Consider the following 13,539-nt stretch of genomic DNA (forward strand, 5'->3'; position numbering starts at 1 on the left):
GAAGAGCGGTGTAGTCGGTAATTGAAGAATGAAGAGGGATACCAAATAATTTAGGTTTTTAGTTTTTATTAGAGTAAATGGTATTATTGACATTTCATCATTAGAAAAATAAAAAACCTTAGTCAAAATTAATCTAGTCCTGTATAACTGTGAGTATTCCCCAATTTGTGGTGGTATCCCCCAATTGTGGGTTCCATGAATATAACAAAAGACAATTACTATGAGGCTTTGCTTGGCTTTAAAGTGGCGAATTCTCTTGGCTTAGCTAAAGATTGGAACAACGTATTTTCCACTTTTAAGCTAAGCGATGCCTAACGGAAACTGAGTTTTTGTTTTGAAAATTTGCTTTACAGAAACTCGGTATCCCTTTTTTGGTCCACAGCAAAACTTAGTTTTCGTGGCTTTTTGGACAGATACTGATTTTCAGTATACGATTTTTTTAGTTTTAACTTATTTTTACTCCTATCATTCTCTGTTAACTCTTTTGTTTATTAAAAATCAAATTTTTTTCCTTTTATATTCCTGGCTAAATTGGGGCCTATAGATTACTTCATCTATACAATTCATAAAGATAAGGGGTGTCTAATATTTATGTAAATTACCAAAATTACCCTCAAAAAATATTAATATTACTAAATTATCCCCATCAATCCTTAATAAACCTAAGTAACAAAAATAAGTTTTTATTTCTAACATAAAAACTGATTCATCTCCTCCGTTCCCTCTTTTTCCATTTTTTTGAAACCAAAAATCGTCGATGATCGACGATTCAAAAACGATTAATCGTTTTCTTTCTTCCATAAAATGTCGAAACCAAGAACTAAGTATGCTATTAACAGGAATAATTCTAGTGACGATGATCCCGAGCTTGTTGAAGTGATTCGAAATAGAACGAGGGAAGTGCAAGAACAATCTGAAGCCTTTCGTATCGCACAGGAGGAAGAAATGGGTCAAATAAGGTACTTTTCTATCAACCCAATCCTCTAAACTAGGTTTTAGTAACATGCTTTAGGTTAGAAATCGAGAATTTTGAAATCCAAAAATTTCAGTGTTTACAGAATCGGATTACGTTAGTCACGAAGTAACCCAATTCTTATCAGAAACGGATTACGTTCATAAACTTATAGTCCGATTGTTCTGCATGTGAAAAGGAATCAGGGAACATTAGTGTATAAATAGACCAATTGTTGTATCCAATATTCCTGGATCTTATTTTGTTGGAATCGGATTACTTATGTCTTAACAAAAACCGATTGTTAATTTTGGAAACGAACTTTATATGTATATCGAGTAAACCGATTTCATGAGTCGGTTCACATTAGCACTTGAAAAAATCCGATTTTTAATTTTATATGTTTGGAATCAGATTTCATATGTATATCGAGTAAACCGATTATATACCCTGACTTTAAAAATGCATTATATTCCATTGTTTTTTGTTGCTTAAATCCGTATTCTACAGGCAAAAAAATCAAGCCGAAAAGAAATATAAGAAAAAACATGACCATGCTACTCCTAAGCCTTTGGGACCTCGTCGAATAGACGGTCAAAATTTGAATGCTTCCAACCGAAGGGGCACAGGGAGTAAATCCAAAGGGATCAACATCAATGACCCACCACCTCGAGCGGAGGAACAAACACATGAAGAACCTGATTCTGATACACCTACTGAACAAGAAGGTGGTGAGGAGGAGAGGATTGAAGAACAAAGTGGTGGCAAGGAAGGTGGTGAAGAAGAAAGTGATGAGAGTGAAAGTGATGAAGATGCCCGTGGCAAGAAAGGTGTTGAAGAAGAAAGTGATGAGAGTGAAAGTAATGAAGAAGAACGTGACAAAGAAGGTGGTGAAGAAGAAAGTGATGAGAGTGAAAGTGATGAAGAAGAAGGTGACGAGGAAAGTGATAAAGAGATAAGAGAAGTCGTTCAAGAACAAGAAGGAGACCCTAAAGGAAAAGGTCAGAAGAAAGAAGTTCCAAAGAAGAAGAAAGGTGACCACATGCCCGACGATCTGAAGATGCTTGCTCGCGGCCCTGATGATCCACCTTTAGGGATACCAACTGATGGAGGAAATTTGTTATGGGGTTACAAAGGAAGTTGGGCCGGCGTCGTCTACAATACCACAGTAAGTACCTAAACCTTGTGCCATGTAATGTAAACATTATTATTTGTGTAGTGTTTTGATTATTGTCCATCGTGGTTGTTTGGTTTTATAGGATCACAAGCATGTCGTTCGTCTTATGAATCCTGGAACGTCAGTGAGTAAGATGAGGCAACGACCACTTATAGATGATGAATTAATCAGGGGAGAAGTTCCGGAAGTGGTCGATCTAGTCAATTCTACGGGGTTGCTTTCTGTGGTCAATAATTTGGTCCACCTTACTTACGATAGACCTCTTTGTTCCGCCTTTGCCGAGAGATACTACGGGGAAACGGATACTTTACATCTTCCATTTGGAGAAATGACGATAACTCCAAATGGTGCGAAGTTCATTACTGGGCTAAGCATAGAAGGTAAAGCCGTGAAGAAAAAAGATTATGCGCAAGAGCTTGATTGGGACAAGATTTATGCGTGGACCAAGGAAGTGTTCCAATGGGATGAGGAGAAGACCAAGAATGAGATGCTAGTAGGCAAGGCAAAGCGGAGGATATTCCATCTCTCGAGGCTGAGGAGCAACTTTATCGGAACAAAGAAGCTTAGTCATGAGGGAAAAGCGGTGAGGCCGCAACGTATCATCGCCACGGACAATGCGTATGTACTCTATATCCTTAGAGCTGTTATCTTCCCTGACGTTTCCGGTGCCCGTGTTAACGCCAACTTTATCCAGCTGTTGCAACCATTTGACAAGATACAAGACTACTCTTGGGGCACTGCCATCCTTGCACACTCTTTGATGCAGGTTAAAAAGGCTTCTAGGGCTCAAACGAACCAACTCGGAGGGAATATGGCTTTTCTGCAGGCGTGGATGTATTTGCACTTCCCAATATTTGCTAAAAGGGCTTTTGAGAACAAGGATTGGGACGGACAACAGTATGGAAACAAGTACACCTACAAAAGTAAGCCGAAGAAACAAAGAATGGATTATTTGAATTTGAGACGCCAGTTAGACAACTTGACGACGAAGGATGTTGTCTTTGATCCTTACAAGGATGCTTTGGCTAAAGGAAAAGGAAAGAAGGTTGGGTTCCCAGAGCAAGGTGAATATCATGGGCCTTTGTTTCACCCAAGAGGATATGTAATTTATAACCCGTCGAAAGTCGCAAGACAATGCGGTTACAAACAAAAAATACCAAAGGCGCACAAGGATTTCAAATTCGATGAGAGAAAAACCAAAGAACATGACAGTGATATTGTCATTGTTCACCGGACTTTCCCATCATGTGATTATTGGGATAACATAGCGTTTCACAAATATCCTTTGGTTGGTCCATCTCGAACAGATGACGAGGAAAATCTGGTTTACATGCCGTGGTACCTCAATGTTTCGCATACTCGGGTGATACGAGTAGATGAGAGGCCCATGATATAGGAAAAAGATACGGCTCTCCAATACTTGGTGCGTATTTTTACTCAATTACGATTTTGTTAATGATTTTTGCATTATATATTGAATGTTTGTTATTTGAAATTGAAATAGAGAAGACGAGTCGAATACTTGATAACCCGGGCAAAGCTAGAAATCAGGGAGGGCAAATGGAAACCTAATTGATGAATTGAACGGTCTCGAAGATGTAGAAGCTGGTGCAAAGTTTGGGGAGAAGGAATAGGATGATGATGATGATGATGATGAGGAGGAGGAGGAGCCAAAGAAGAAGAGAAAGAGAGATCCTACCAAAAAGATGTCTGAAGGTGCATCGAGCAGCGCCCAACCTAAGAAACGTGGTCGTGGTGGGGATGTTCATGAATGAATGGTTATATTCATGTTTATGTCTTTAAGTATGGATAATTATGGAGTCAAAAATTATGTCTTGTCTTAAACTTATTGTCGAATTATGTTTGGTTACACTCCTAGTCTATGAATGACTTAATATGGTTTTAGTTTATGAATGACTTAATGTGTGTGGAAAAAAAGGAGGATTTTAGCATTTTTTCTGTCAGAATCGGTTTACATATAACTATATGTAATCCGATTCTGAAAATTTCCCAGAGGTTCAGTTTCAGAATCGGTTTACATTTACCTTTATAAAACCCAATTGTGATGAAGCAAACTCTTGTAACTTTTGAAGCCAAGAAGAAAAGTTCTGTAACTTTTACAATCAGTTTACATGTGCATTAAAAAAGGAATGCACAATTGGGGGATAAAAAAACTAATTGGGGGATAGAGGAAAAATACAAAAACTGGATTTAAATATCAAATCAGGGTCACCCCTTATCTAAGCATTTTATCTAATTCCTAATATACCCCTTACTAATCATGTTTAGTGGTTAAATATAATTAGTTAAGTTAATAGATTAGTTTGATAATCATTAGAATAAATCATTATCACTGAATTTGTTGATGAAACAACATCAAATCAAGATATTTATGATCATGAAGGTTTAGGTGAAGAACCAACCCAGGAAAGTAAACTAGCTGAACATATAAGTGCTCCAAATACTCATATATAGGTATTAATGTATTGAAATTTGATTTTTTTTCATTGAATTCGCCATTGTTGCGCCTGAAAAACTCAGTGCCGGCATGGTATTCATACTTTCACCATGCCGGTACACAATATCCCCCAATTTTGAAAATTGGAAGTACACTACCGGCATAAAAAGTTTATTATCGAGCATGCCGGTAGTAGTGCCGGCATGGTTGATTCCCAAGTGTACCGTGCCGATTTGAGGACAAAAACATACAGAAAACTGGTATGAAATAACAAGTACCGGCATGGTATCCATCTTAAAAAAACCATGCCAAAACTAGTACCGGCATGGTATTTATCCTAAAAAACCATGCCGGAACTAGTATCAGCATAGTATTCATCATAAAAAACCATGCCGGAACTAGTACCGGCATGGTATTCATCATAAAAAAACCATGCCGACACTAGTACCGGCATGGTATTCATCCTAAAAACTACGCCGGAACAAAAAAATAGTAGGGTATTCATCATAAACACAAGACGGGAGTGGATTGAAAGTTTATGATTCTAACCCAAACGAAGTTTTAAAACAACAACAACACTTTAAATATGATTAGGTATCATGTCCCTTCTCAATAAAGCCATTTCTTCTTCTTCTTCTTCTTCTTCTTCTTTCTCAAGAACAATTCAAATTAATCTATCTTTAAGAACTTGTTAGGGTTTGATTTTGATTTTGATTTTTAGTTTTAAATTTTAATTTAGATAGAAGGGTATTTTAGTATTTCCGTCCCAAAAAAAATACCCCTTAACAGATATTATTGGATGGGGTTAGTAATTCATATCCCCCAATTAGTTTTTTTATCCCCCAATTGCGCGTTCTAAAAAAGTCTGATTGTTGAGAGGCACAATTTATATGATTTTGTAAGGACACAATCAGTTTATGTGGACATACATAAAATCCGACTGTTTGATTTGAATTTGAAAAAAAATAGCCGTTGAGTCCTTATCTATATAAGGACAACCTCTTTCAGCCACTCCCATATCACACACTTAGCCTAGAAAATGGAATGAGAGCCGTTTGAAGATTTGTGTCTCGTTAAGTCCTTTGCTAATAATTTCCGTGAACGTCCGAATGAAATCTATTTAATGTTTAGGAAGAGAGTGAAAGAGTTTTTTTACGGGCGTACCGCGAATCCCAACAACCGCAAATGGAGAGACTTGGCATTTCGATTCCAATACATTAAAGGGGCAATGCGAGAGTACGTAATAGTTAAAAATATGGTGTACCACTATCATCCACGAGCTCCTCTTAGGGAAAAAGTGAGTAATGCGATCATTTTTATATCTATGTCAACTACACTAGTTCACATACTAACATATAAGAATTCATTGAATTTCAGCTGGAATGTTTCAACGGGCTATGGAGAATTCGTAATGGGAAAGAAAGTTCATTCACCACAAAGAATATACGACGTTGTACAGACGTGCTCGGAGGTTGATTGATGAGCATTTGATGTGTCAAATTCTAGAATTCCCATATTGAGTCCTATATATATGTAGTGGGCTAATTTCCTAAACTATGTAATGAATATTTTTTTTTTCTGAAAGTAAGGCATAATCGGTTTAATGTGCATTAAAAATGTCCGATTTTTGGAATCGGTTTATGTGGGTATTGATAAAACTCCGATTCTGGGTTTACATCTTCCTAACCATAAAACTCAACCCAGAATCGGTGTACAAATGCACTAACATAAACCGATTCTGGATCGAGTAAAAACTAAATTTTTTTACAGGTTTTGATTATCGATTAATGAAAGTTAATATCAGGATTAACTTGATTAAACACTATTTAATAATCTGAATTAACACTAATTTAATAAGGATATATTGGGCATTAATATAAATATTGGATAAGGGGTTTTTATGAATTTTCTTCGAATGATCCTATTTTGTCATCTAATATTAGGCCCCAATTAAGTGGCATAAGCCTCAATGTAGCCAGTTTTATATTTCCAAACTTTTCTCTTATGGATTTTATTTACCCATAACAAATATTTATCTAAATCCAACTAAATAATTGGGACACAAAATATGGGACTCTGAGTTTACTTAAGGCGCAGTTTGGATGGAAACTCGATTTTGGTGTGTGTTATTAGGCTAAGCGATGCTCAATAGTGAAGTGCAGCCGAACCCTCATTTGGCTTGGCTATATTTAAGCTATAGCCAACCATAAATTTGGTTTGGATTTGATTAATTGAGTAGCATGTACAAAAAATGATCCAACTGGTAGTGGAGGCGTTGCAATCATCCTACTCATTTGAATTTTGAATTTGTCTTTTGTAATTCAAAATCACACGGATTTCCCGCGCTGGTTTGTAGTCAGTGTCTTTTGCTTCTTGGTAGCTGTCCGTGTAAAACCAAGAAAATGGTACAAAAAGTCAAGAGAAGAGACACTGAGATCAATTTCTTTTTTTTGTCGACAGCAGTGCAGTACACAAAGCATGATACACACAAAAATCTCATCTGCCCCCAACATTTCTTATCTTATTATTATGTGTAATAATTAATTATAAGCAGCGAGTATCACAAGGTAAAATTAAAAAAAAAATAGATTAATTCATAATTATAACAATCCGGGAAGAAGTATGTCGATTTGGGCATGCAAATGCCAATGATGGTCGAGCAGGGATTGCTTGTGCTTTTGCTGGTTGGTGTTGCAGCTTTCGAGCGCATTAATAATGCAAGCAAAGCAAATACTCTTTCACTCTCTCACTTAATAATGCATCTCTATGCTGCTGTGTGTCTCATCTCATCTAACAACAAACACACACAAGTCTCCTTCACTTTCCAATCTTCTTCTTCTTCTTCTCTGGATATTTATATGTCTGTGTCTTTCCTTTTTTAAAATATCATTAATTCAATAATTATTCAAACAATTAATGGTGGGCAGCTCAGCTAAGCATTGACTCACATTTTTTGATTAATAAATTATTCATTCTCCCTCCACATGTAACACCCCAACACACAGATGGACTCACCAAGCTAAGGAACAAGAACAAGAGGCTAACCAAGGAAGGAGATTAGGGTCTGTCTTCTTCTCCTCCTCCTTGAATCATACTAATAATGACTCATTCCAATTTATTAATGTTTTAAATTTTTGTTTCAGGAGTCAAGAAAAACTTATAAATCTCTCCTTCTATTCCAAAAGACGTGCTTCCCTGCTCTTTTTCTTCAACGCCCTTGGAAGAAAAATCTTTGAAACTAGATTTTCAACACAACAACATGGAGCATTAATCTCCACAACTGAGCGTGCCGGCCGTCCTAATTCCACCATCATCATTTACCTGGTCAGATTCATCCTCCTCCTACTCATCAGGTAACAAATGCAACTAATTTATTTACAAATTTCCAAAATGTTTTGAATAATTAGATTACTAATTACTGACTCTTGATTTCGCCGGCCGTCTATAATTCAATTCATTTCAATTGTAAAATTTCCAGGGTTGCCAATTGCCATAACCTAAACCGACCATGATGTCTAATAAAAGAACAATGAAGAGGTTGGAGTCCAGGAAATCACATTCCTGGTGGTTTGACAGTCACATAACCCCCAAATCAAACAAATGGCTTGCTGATAGTCTCCAAGGTACACAACACGCCTTTCTTTCTCTCTTAATCAAACTCGGCAACTCATTACAAATGTCTTAATTACAAGGATCTTCTGACTCTTTCTTATATGCCTTCACATTTTCAACTCAATTTATAAGAGGGATAATAGTATTAGGAATGCAATTACAGACAGACATGTCTACTTGGGGTGGTGGGATGCTTGATTGTATCCCATTCATCTTTGAAGAGGCAAATTGAACAAGAAAGAGGGGTGGAGTTCCATGAACCCCAAATACTCTTTATTTACCCAAAACTATTCATTCAACCACTCTTTCAAGGCTTTATGCTTTTTTAGTTTTCTTTTCTTCTTAGTACTGTAATAATCCTTGATTGAATTGCAAAAATGGCGTATAGCAAGAAAGTTACAATTAAATCTCTGACTACAGAGATGGACAGGAGCGTCAACCGGATGCTCAAGCTCATCGAAGAAGAAGGAGATTCCTTTGCAAAGAAGGCTGAAATGTATTATCAGAAAAGACCCGAATTGATTGCACAGGTCGAGGAGTTCTATCGCATGTATCGCTCGTTAGCTGAGCGCTACGATAACCTGAGCAAGAGCATCCCGGCTGATCACCTGAGCAAGAGCATTCCTGCTGATCAGCTCCAAACACAGAGTTCGGCTGTCTCCGAGGCTGGGTCTGAATCTGGACCACCTGTGCCTGCTCCCAAGGAAAAAAGACATTATCGTCGCAAGTCCATCACCAACAGAGCTGCTGGTTTCAAAGTCTTTCTTGGGTCTCGCGGAGGCAGTTCCGAGAGGGCTGATTCGGATGATTACTCGGATTCTTCTTCAGACTCTGAAACAGAATCTGACAGCATCGCTTCGTCTAAGAACACCTACTCGGGTCCGCTGGCTGCAAATGGTGATTACATGGGACTTGGCCAGAGGATTGTTGAGTTGGAGGTTGAGCTCCATGACGTGAAAGAGAAGCTTCGGATGGCTGAGGAAGAGAATTCGTTGGTGACTACTTCGCCAAAGGTTTCTCTAGAGAATGGAAACAGCGAAGATCTTCTTGGCAGAATCCATTGGTACGAGGAAGAATTGAACGTTGCAAATGAAAAGCTTCATTGCACGCAAGAAGAGATGGAGAGGTTAACACAAATCAACATTGAGAATGGACTAATTGATGCGTATGTCAAGTCTGAGACAATTCAGGTCCTGGAGCTGCAAGAAAAGATTGCAGCGTTGACTCTTGAAAATAAGAAAAGTAAATCGACTGAAGTAGCAACTGATGTCGTTCTGGAGGAAGATGCAGGGGTGGAAGACCAAAAGCTTCATTTTTCAGAAGAAGAAGAGGTTGCAAGGTTGAAACTTGAACTGGAGGAGACCAAATCTTCTTTGAAGAGAATCGAGGTCTGGGCTGCAGAACTGAAAGATCAGAATGAGACCTTAGAAATGAATGTATCCAGCCGTGATATAGAGATTGCAGAACTGAAATTAGCCATCTCTGATGCTGAGCTAAAATTTATTGCTGAGAAATCTCAACTGGAGAGGGTCATATCAGCTTTAGAAGAGGGTCAAGGGGAATTAGAAATGAAGCTGAAGAATTCCGAGTCGCGCATTCAGTCACTAGTAGACGATTGTAATAGGATCGAACAGGAAAAGATAGAATTTCAAGTTTTGCAGGAGAATCGTGAAGCGGATATGCACAGCGAGATGGAGAGATTGAAAGCAGAGATTGTTGAGAAAGGGAACCGGCTGGAAGAGTTAAACAAGACCCTGGATGGTCTTAAACTCAATTTTGATACATTAACAGCAGAACGAGACGAGCTGAATGCAAAGGTAAGTTCTTTGGTTGCTGATATTGGGTCTAGAGATGAAAAGATCTGTCCAATGGAAGAGCATTTGCACAAGTTACACATAGAGCATGTGGAGTTAGTGTCAGCGTGCGAGGAAGCTAGGAAACAAGCGGAGAATCAAGCAAGAAGGCTGAGAGAAATGGAAGAAGAGGTGGAGAAGCAGAGAATAGTGATAACAGATGCGGCAGAAGAGAAGCGGGAAGCAATAAGGCAGCTGTGTTTCTCCATGGAGCATTACAGGAACAATTACGATGACCTTAGAAATGCATTTCTTGGTCACAGGAAGCAGACACCATCTCCAGTATTAGCTTCTTGAACCGAGGTGATGCATAACAGTAAGTATAACATCGTAATTGAAGAGAATCCAATCCATCCTTGAACTCTCTTTCTTTTTTAATTTAGAGAGTTGAGAGACTACTACTAGGCACCACTATTTTGTAAGTTTGTATGTATTTTGAGTTTCTTTGTCCTTGAAATGTTGTTATTATTGAGTCTAAAACTGGGTAATCTAATGCGTACAGTTATTTTAAGTAGCTTTTTCATGGTGTTATGTTAATTATTTTTATTTATTTTTTTGGTATCAATGGTGTTATGTTAATTTCAGTCAGGCACAGGCATTTCTTTTCGCTTCTTTATCAGCTGCAAGAAGCAGCATTTTTCAGAAATGCCAAAAAAAAAATTAAAAAAAATGGAGAAGTGGGGCATCGATCCCCATACCTCTCGCATGCTAAGCGAGCGCTCTACCATCTGAGCTACATCCCCTGTGCTGTTGATTATGCTACGTTCCTATATTACCTTATGGTTAGAGCTATGAGCCTTTGATGAGTTGTTAGGCCAAGAACTCCAAAATCATTTAGCCCATAACTCCGGTATTTGAAGTCAGAGGTTCAAGTTTCTACTCTAAAGTTTATAGGGTGATTGGATGTAAACTTGGCAATAGCTTTTGCATATGTTAAAAAGCGAGAAGTCGGTTTGGTTATGGTGTTTCAAAATGACTTTTAGAAGAAAAAAAATTAGTGTTTGGTAGAAAGAAAAATGTTTTTGCTTATGGAGAAATTGAACTACTTGTGCTTCTGATATCCAGACGCACTATTAGAATTTATTGTGCTTAGGCGCCTCCTCTTTTTGTGCTTTTTTCCCTTCTTTTAATTTCAATAAAGTTCCATCCTGTTCACCTGGATTTTTTTGAGGGCTTTCCCAAAATAATTTGGGACTACATTATAGAAAGAAGTATGGTCATTTTGAATCGCTTATCCACATGTTTTCCATGTAAGTGTTAACTCTGACTAATTAGGTCGTTATGATTATATATTATGTAGTTTTTTTTTCTTTCAAAGTTAATGTATTGATGCAAATCCAAAAAGTTACAGAAGGCTATTGAGCCTGTTGGTTGTCCTTATCTCAACGGAAAATCACTACAGTTTTAGTTTAGAAAGAGAGTGTGTTAGAGAAGAAGAATAAAAAGTTGGGGAAACTAAAAGAAAAAGCTAGGTCTCGGTGATTCTGGTATCTAAAATGAAAGAAATTTTAGTTACTCTAAAATAAAGAGGTCACACATTTGATACTCTCGCTTTGTCTAAAGGAATTTCAGTTTCAGAAAGCAGAGGCATTAAGGAAGAAAATGAAGATCACATCACATAAACTTATAATATTAATTACTCTCATTTCTTCTCTTCTTTTAATTCAAAAACCAAACATTTCAATTTGTATAATCTTAAGCGAAACCAATTTTTTAACAGTAAAACAATTGGTTTCAACCCTCACGAAGGGTTTCACTGGGAATGCAGAATTCACATTGAGAAGTAGTAGTTTAGATGAGTATAAAGATAATGTAAAAATTGAGAATCTGGAGTCTATGAAGAAACAAATTAAGTGCATGGCTCCAATAATCTCTATTGTTTCAAAATTTCCTGCTCTTGCACAAAGAAAAAAAATTCAGGGAAGAGAAATGGACAGGAAAATATTAAGGTACGTATTAACCTCTAAAACCCTAAAGAGTAGTATTCCTTCAATTTCAGATCCTATTGTTGAGACCAAGGAATCACTTCATGATTATGAAGACGAGAATAATTAAGGCTACCAGATGAAAAATTCGTTGTTTTTGCCTGTTTGATTGGAAGAAAACCTTAATTATGTGTATCTTTAACTTTTTAATCTTTAATACAAGCCAAAATCAGAAACACTAAGCAAAAGTAGAGTTTTTTTTTATTAGATTTAAACCCAAATTGAAATTTGACCTTTATAGATCTCCATCTATCACTATCAACAAAGAACATTACCAGGAAAAAAAAACCCTAATTAGAGAGAAAAATACATTTATGAAAACACAACCCAAAAAAACAAAATTTATCAAAACCTCTCTGCAATATAATTGTTATCTCCCTGAGAAGTTAATAATAAACATAATTCTAAAGTTAATCTTTCACATTCTCAAAATAAAAAAAATAAAAATAAAAAATCAAGCAAGACTAGTAATTCCATTTAATACAAAACGCTGGACACCTAGATTACCTTTATGTCTCTCTCTATCTACCAGCTTAGACTTGGTATTTGCTATTACATAGATGAATTCAAAACCTTAAGATATGGAAGATAAACATACAACCAACTACTGATCAAAAAAAAGAGAGGAATGTAACAAAAAAAAGAAGATTTTTCGACTTACAAAAGTCTTCTGGTAATATGTTTCCCACCAAATTTGTTACTTTCGAATGGAGATCAAAAGAACCTCTTAGATTTAGATCCGTCATCACTCGTACTTAATGAGAAGAACAAACGAACAAAAACAGATTCATATTATGATTTATTGAAATTGAAACAATAATTAAGGAAATTTGGTTTTCAAGGCGATAAGGACTATGGTTTATATACTAATAATGAAGAAAAAGAAAAAGAAAAAAAGGAAGAAGAATAAGAAAAGAAATAAATGGAAATAAGGGTCCTTCTGAACATGAAATCGAAGGTAAAATAGAAGAGGCCAAGGGGGAGAAGAATAATGGGAGACGGGGCTGGAGTTTTAATCACCATGTTGTTAGAGCATTTCTCGGTCGAATCACAATTGTTGATATCTTCAGCTTGTTGTCAAATTTAGTTGTCATCTTGATTTCTAGTCTACAATTAGTTAAGTCTCAGATTAGGATAGAAGTGTAGTTGATAAACGGACATCACCGCAGTCAGCATTGCGTTCTACCGTTTGAAGGCGAAGATCAACCGAAGCTTTTGGAGAACTTCTTCAACAAAAGGTAATTGAAGACTGAACCACATATTTCTCAAATTATATTCATCTTTCTATCTATTAGACGATGTCGCGTAACTAATTAGGCTATCATAAACATATCAAGAATTCCGAGTCAAGTTTATCTTGGTAATTAGTTCTCAAATATGACTAAGCTTAATGAACATTTGTTCATACTTGATGAATTTCCGTTAAGGACAATTTATTGTTCGCAATCAAAATTATGATTCAAGAATTATCATTCGAAATAGCCTGGAATATTGATATATGT

The 13,539-nt window shown here is 36.7% G+C and overlaps 2 protein-coding genes and 1 non-coding gene across 3 annotated transcripts; 2 read left to right on the forward strand and 1 right to left on the reverse strand.

Annotated features, from left to right (window-relative positions):
- The first annotated feature begins 804 nt into the window (after positions 1–804).
- On the forward strand, positions 805–3,235 carry LOC113280032. The gene is made up of 5 exons (XM_026528670.1): positions 805–959; positions 1,574–1,725; positions 1,879–2,120; positions 2,212–2,895; positions 3,161–3,235. Exons 1-5 carry the CDS (start codon positions 805–807, stop codon positions 3,233–3,235), a joined length of 1,308 nt encoding a protein of 435 aa, XP_026384455.1.
- A 4,232-nt stretch (positions 3,236–7,467) lies between these two features.
- LOC113283626 (protein NETWORKED 4A-like) lies at positions 7,468–10,570 on the forward strand. Its single transcript, XM_026532957.1, has 4 exons — positions 7,468–7,649; positions 7,731–7,940; positions 8,066–8,210; positions 8,620–10,570. The coding sequence occupies exons 3-4, from the start codon at positions 8,096–8,098 to the stop codon at positions 10,347–10,349; spliced, it is 1,845 nt and encodes a 614-aa protein (XP_026388742.1). The 5' UTR covers positions 7,468–7,649; positions 7,731–7,940; positions 8,066–8,095; the 3' UTR covers positions 10,350–10,570.
- A 152-nt stretch (positions 10,571–10,722) lies between these two features.
- On the reverse strand, positions 10,723–10,795 carry TRNAA-AGC. The gene has a single exon. It is a non-coding gene; the product is annotated as a tRNA-Ala (tRNA).
- Positions 10,796–13,539: the final 2,744 nt, after the last annotated feature.

The sequence above is a fragment of the Papaver somniferum genome, chromosome 5, assembly GCF_003573695.1.
Source record: "Papaver somniferum cultivar HN1 chromosome 5, ASM357369v1, whole genome shotgun sequence".
In the NCBI taxonomy this organism is placed as follows: domain Eukaryota; kingdom Viridiplantae; phylum Streptophyta; class Magnoliopsida; order Ranunculales; family Papaveraceae; genus Papaver; species Papaver somniferum.

Coding starts and splice junctions, on each gene's coding strand:
- LOC113280032 (XM_026528670.1), top strand. CDS start 805: ATGTCGAAACCAAGAACTAAGTATGCTATTAACAGGAATAATTCTAGT. Junction 2,121..2,211: donor GCGTCGTCTACAATACCACA/GTAAGTACCTAA, acceptor TTGGTTTTATAG/GATCACAAGCATGTCGTTCG. Junction 2,896..3,160: donor TTGCACACTCTTTGATGCAG/GTTAAAAAGGCT, acceptor CTTTGGCTAAAG/GAAAAGGAAAGAAGGTTGGG.
- LOC113283626 (XM_026532957.1), top strand. CDS start 8,096: ATGATGTCTAATAAAAGAACAATGAAGAGGTTGGAGTCCAGGAAATCA. Junction 8,211..8,619: donor GCTTGCTGATAGTCTCCAAG/GTACACAACACG, acceptor CTCTGACTACAG/AGATGGACAGGAGCGTCAAC.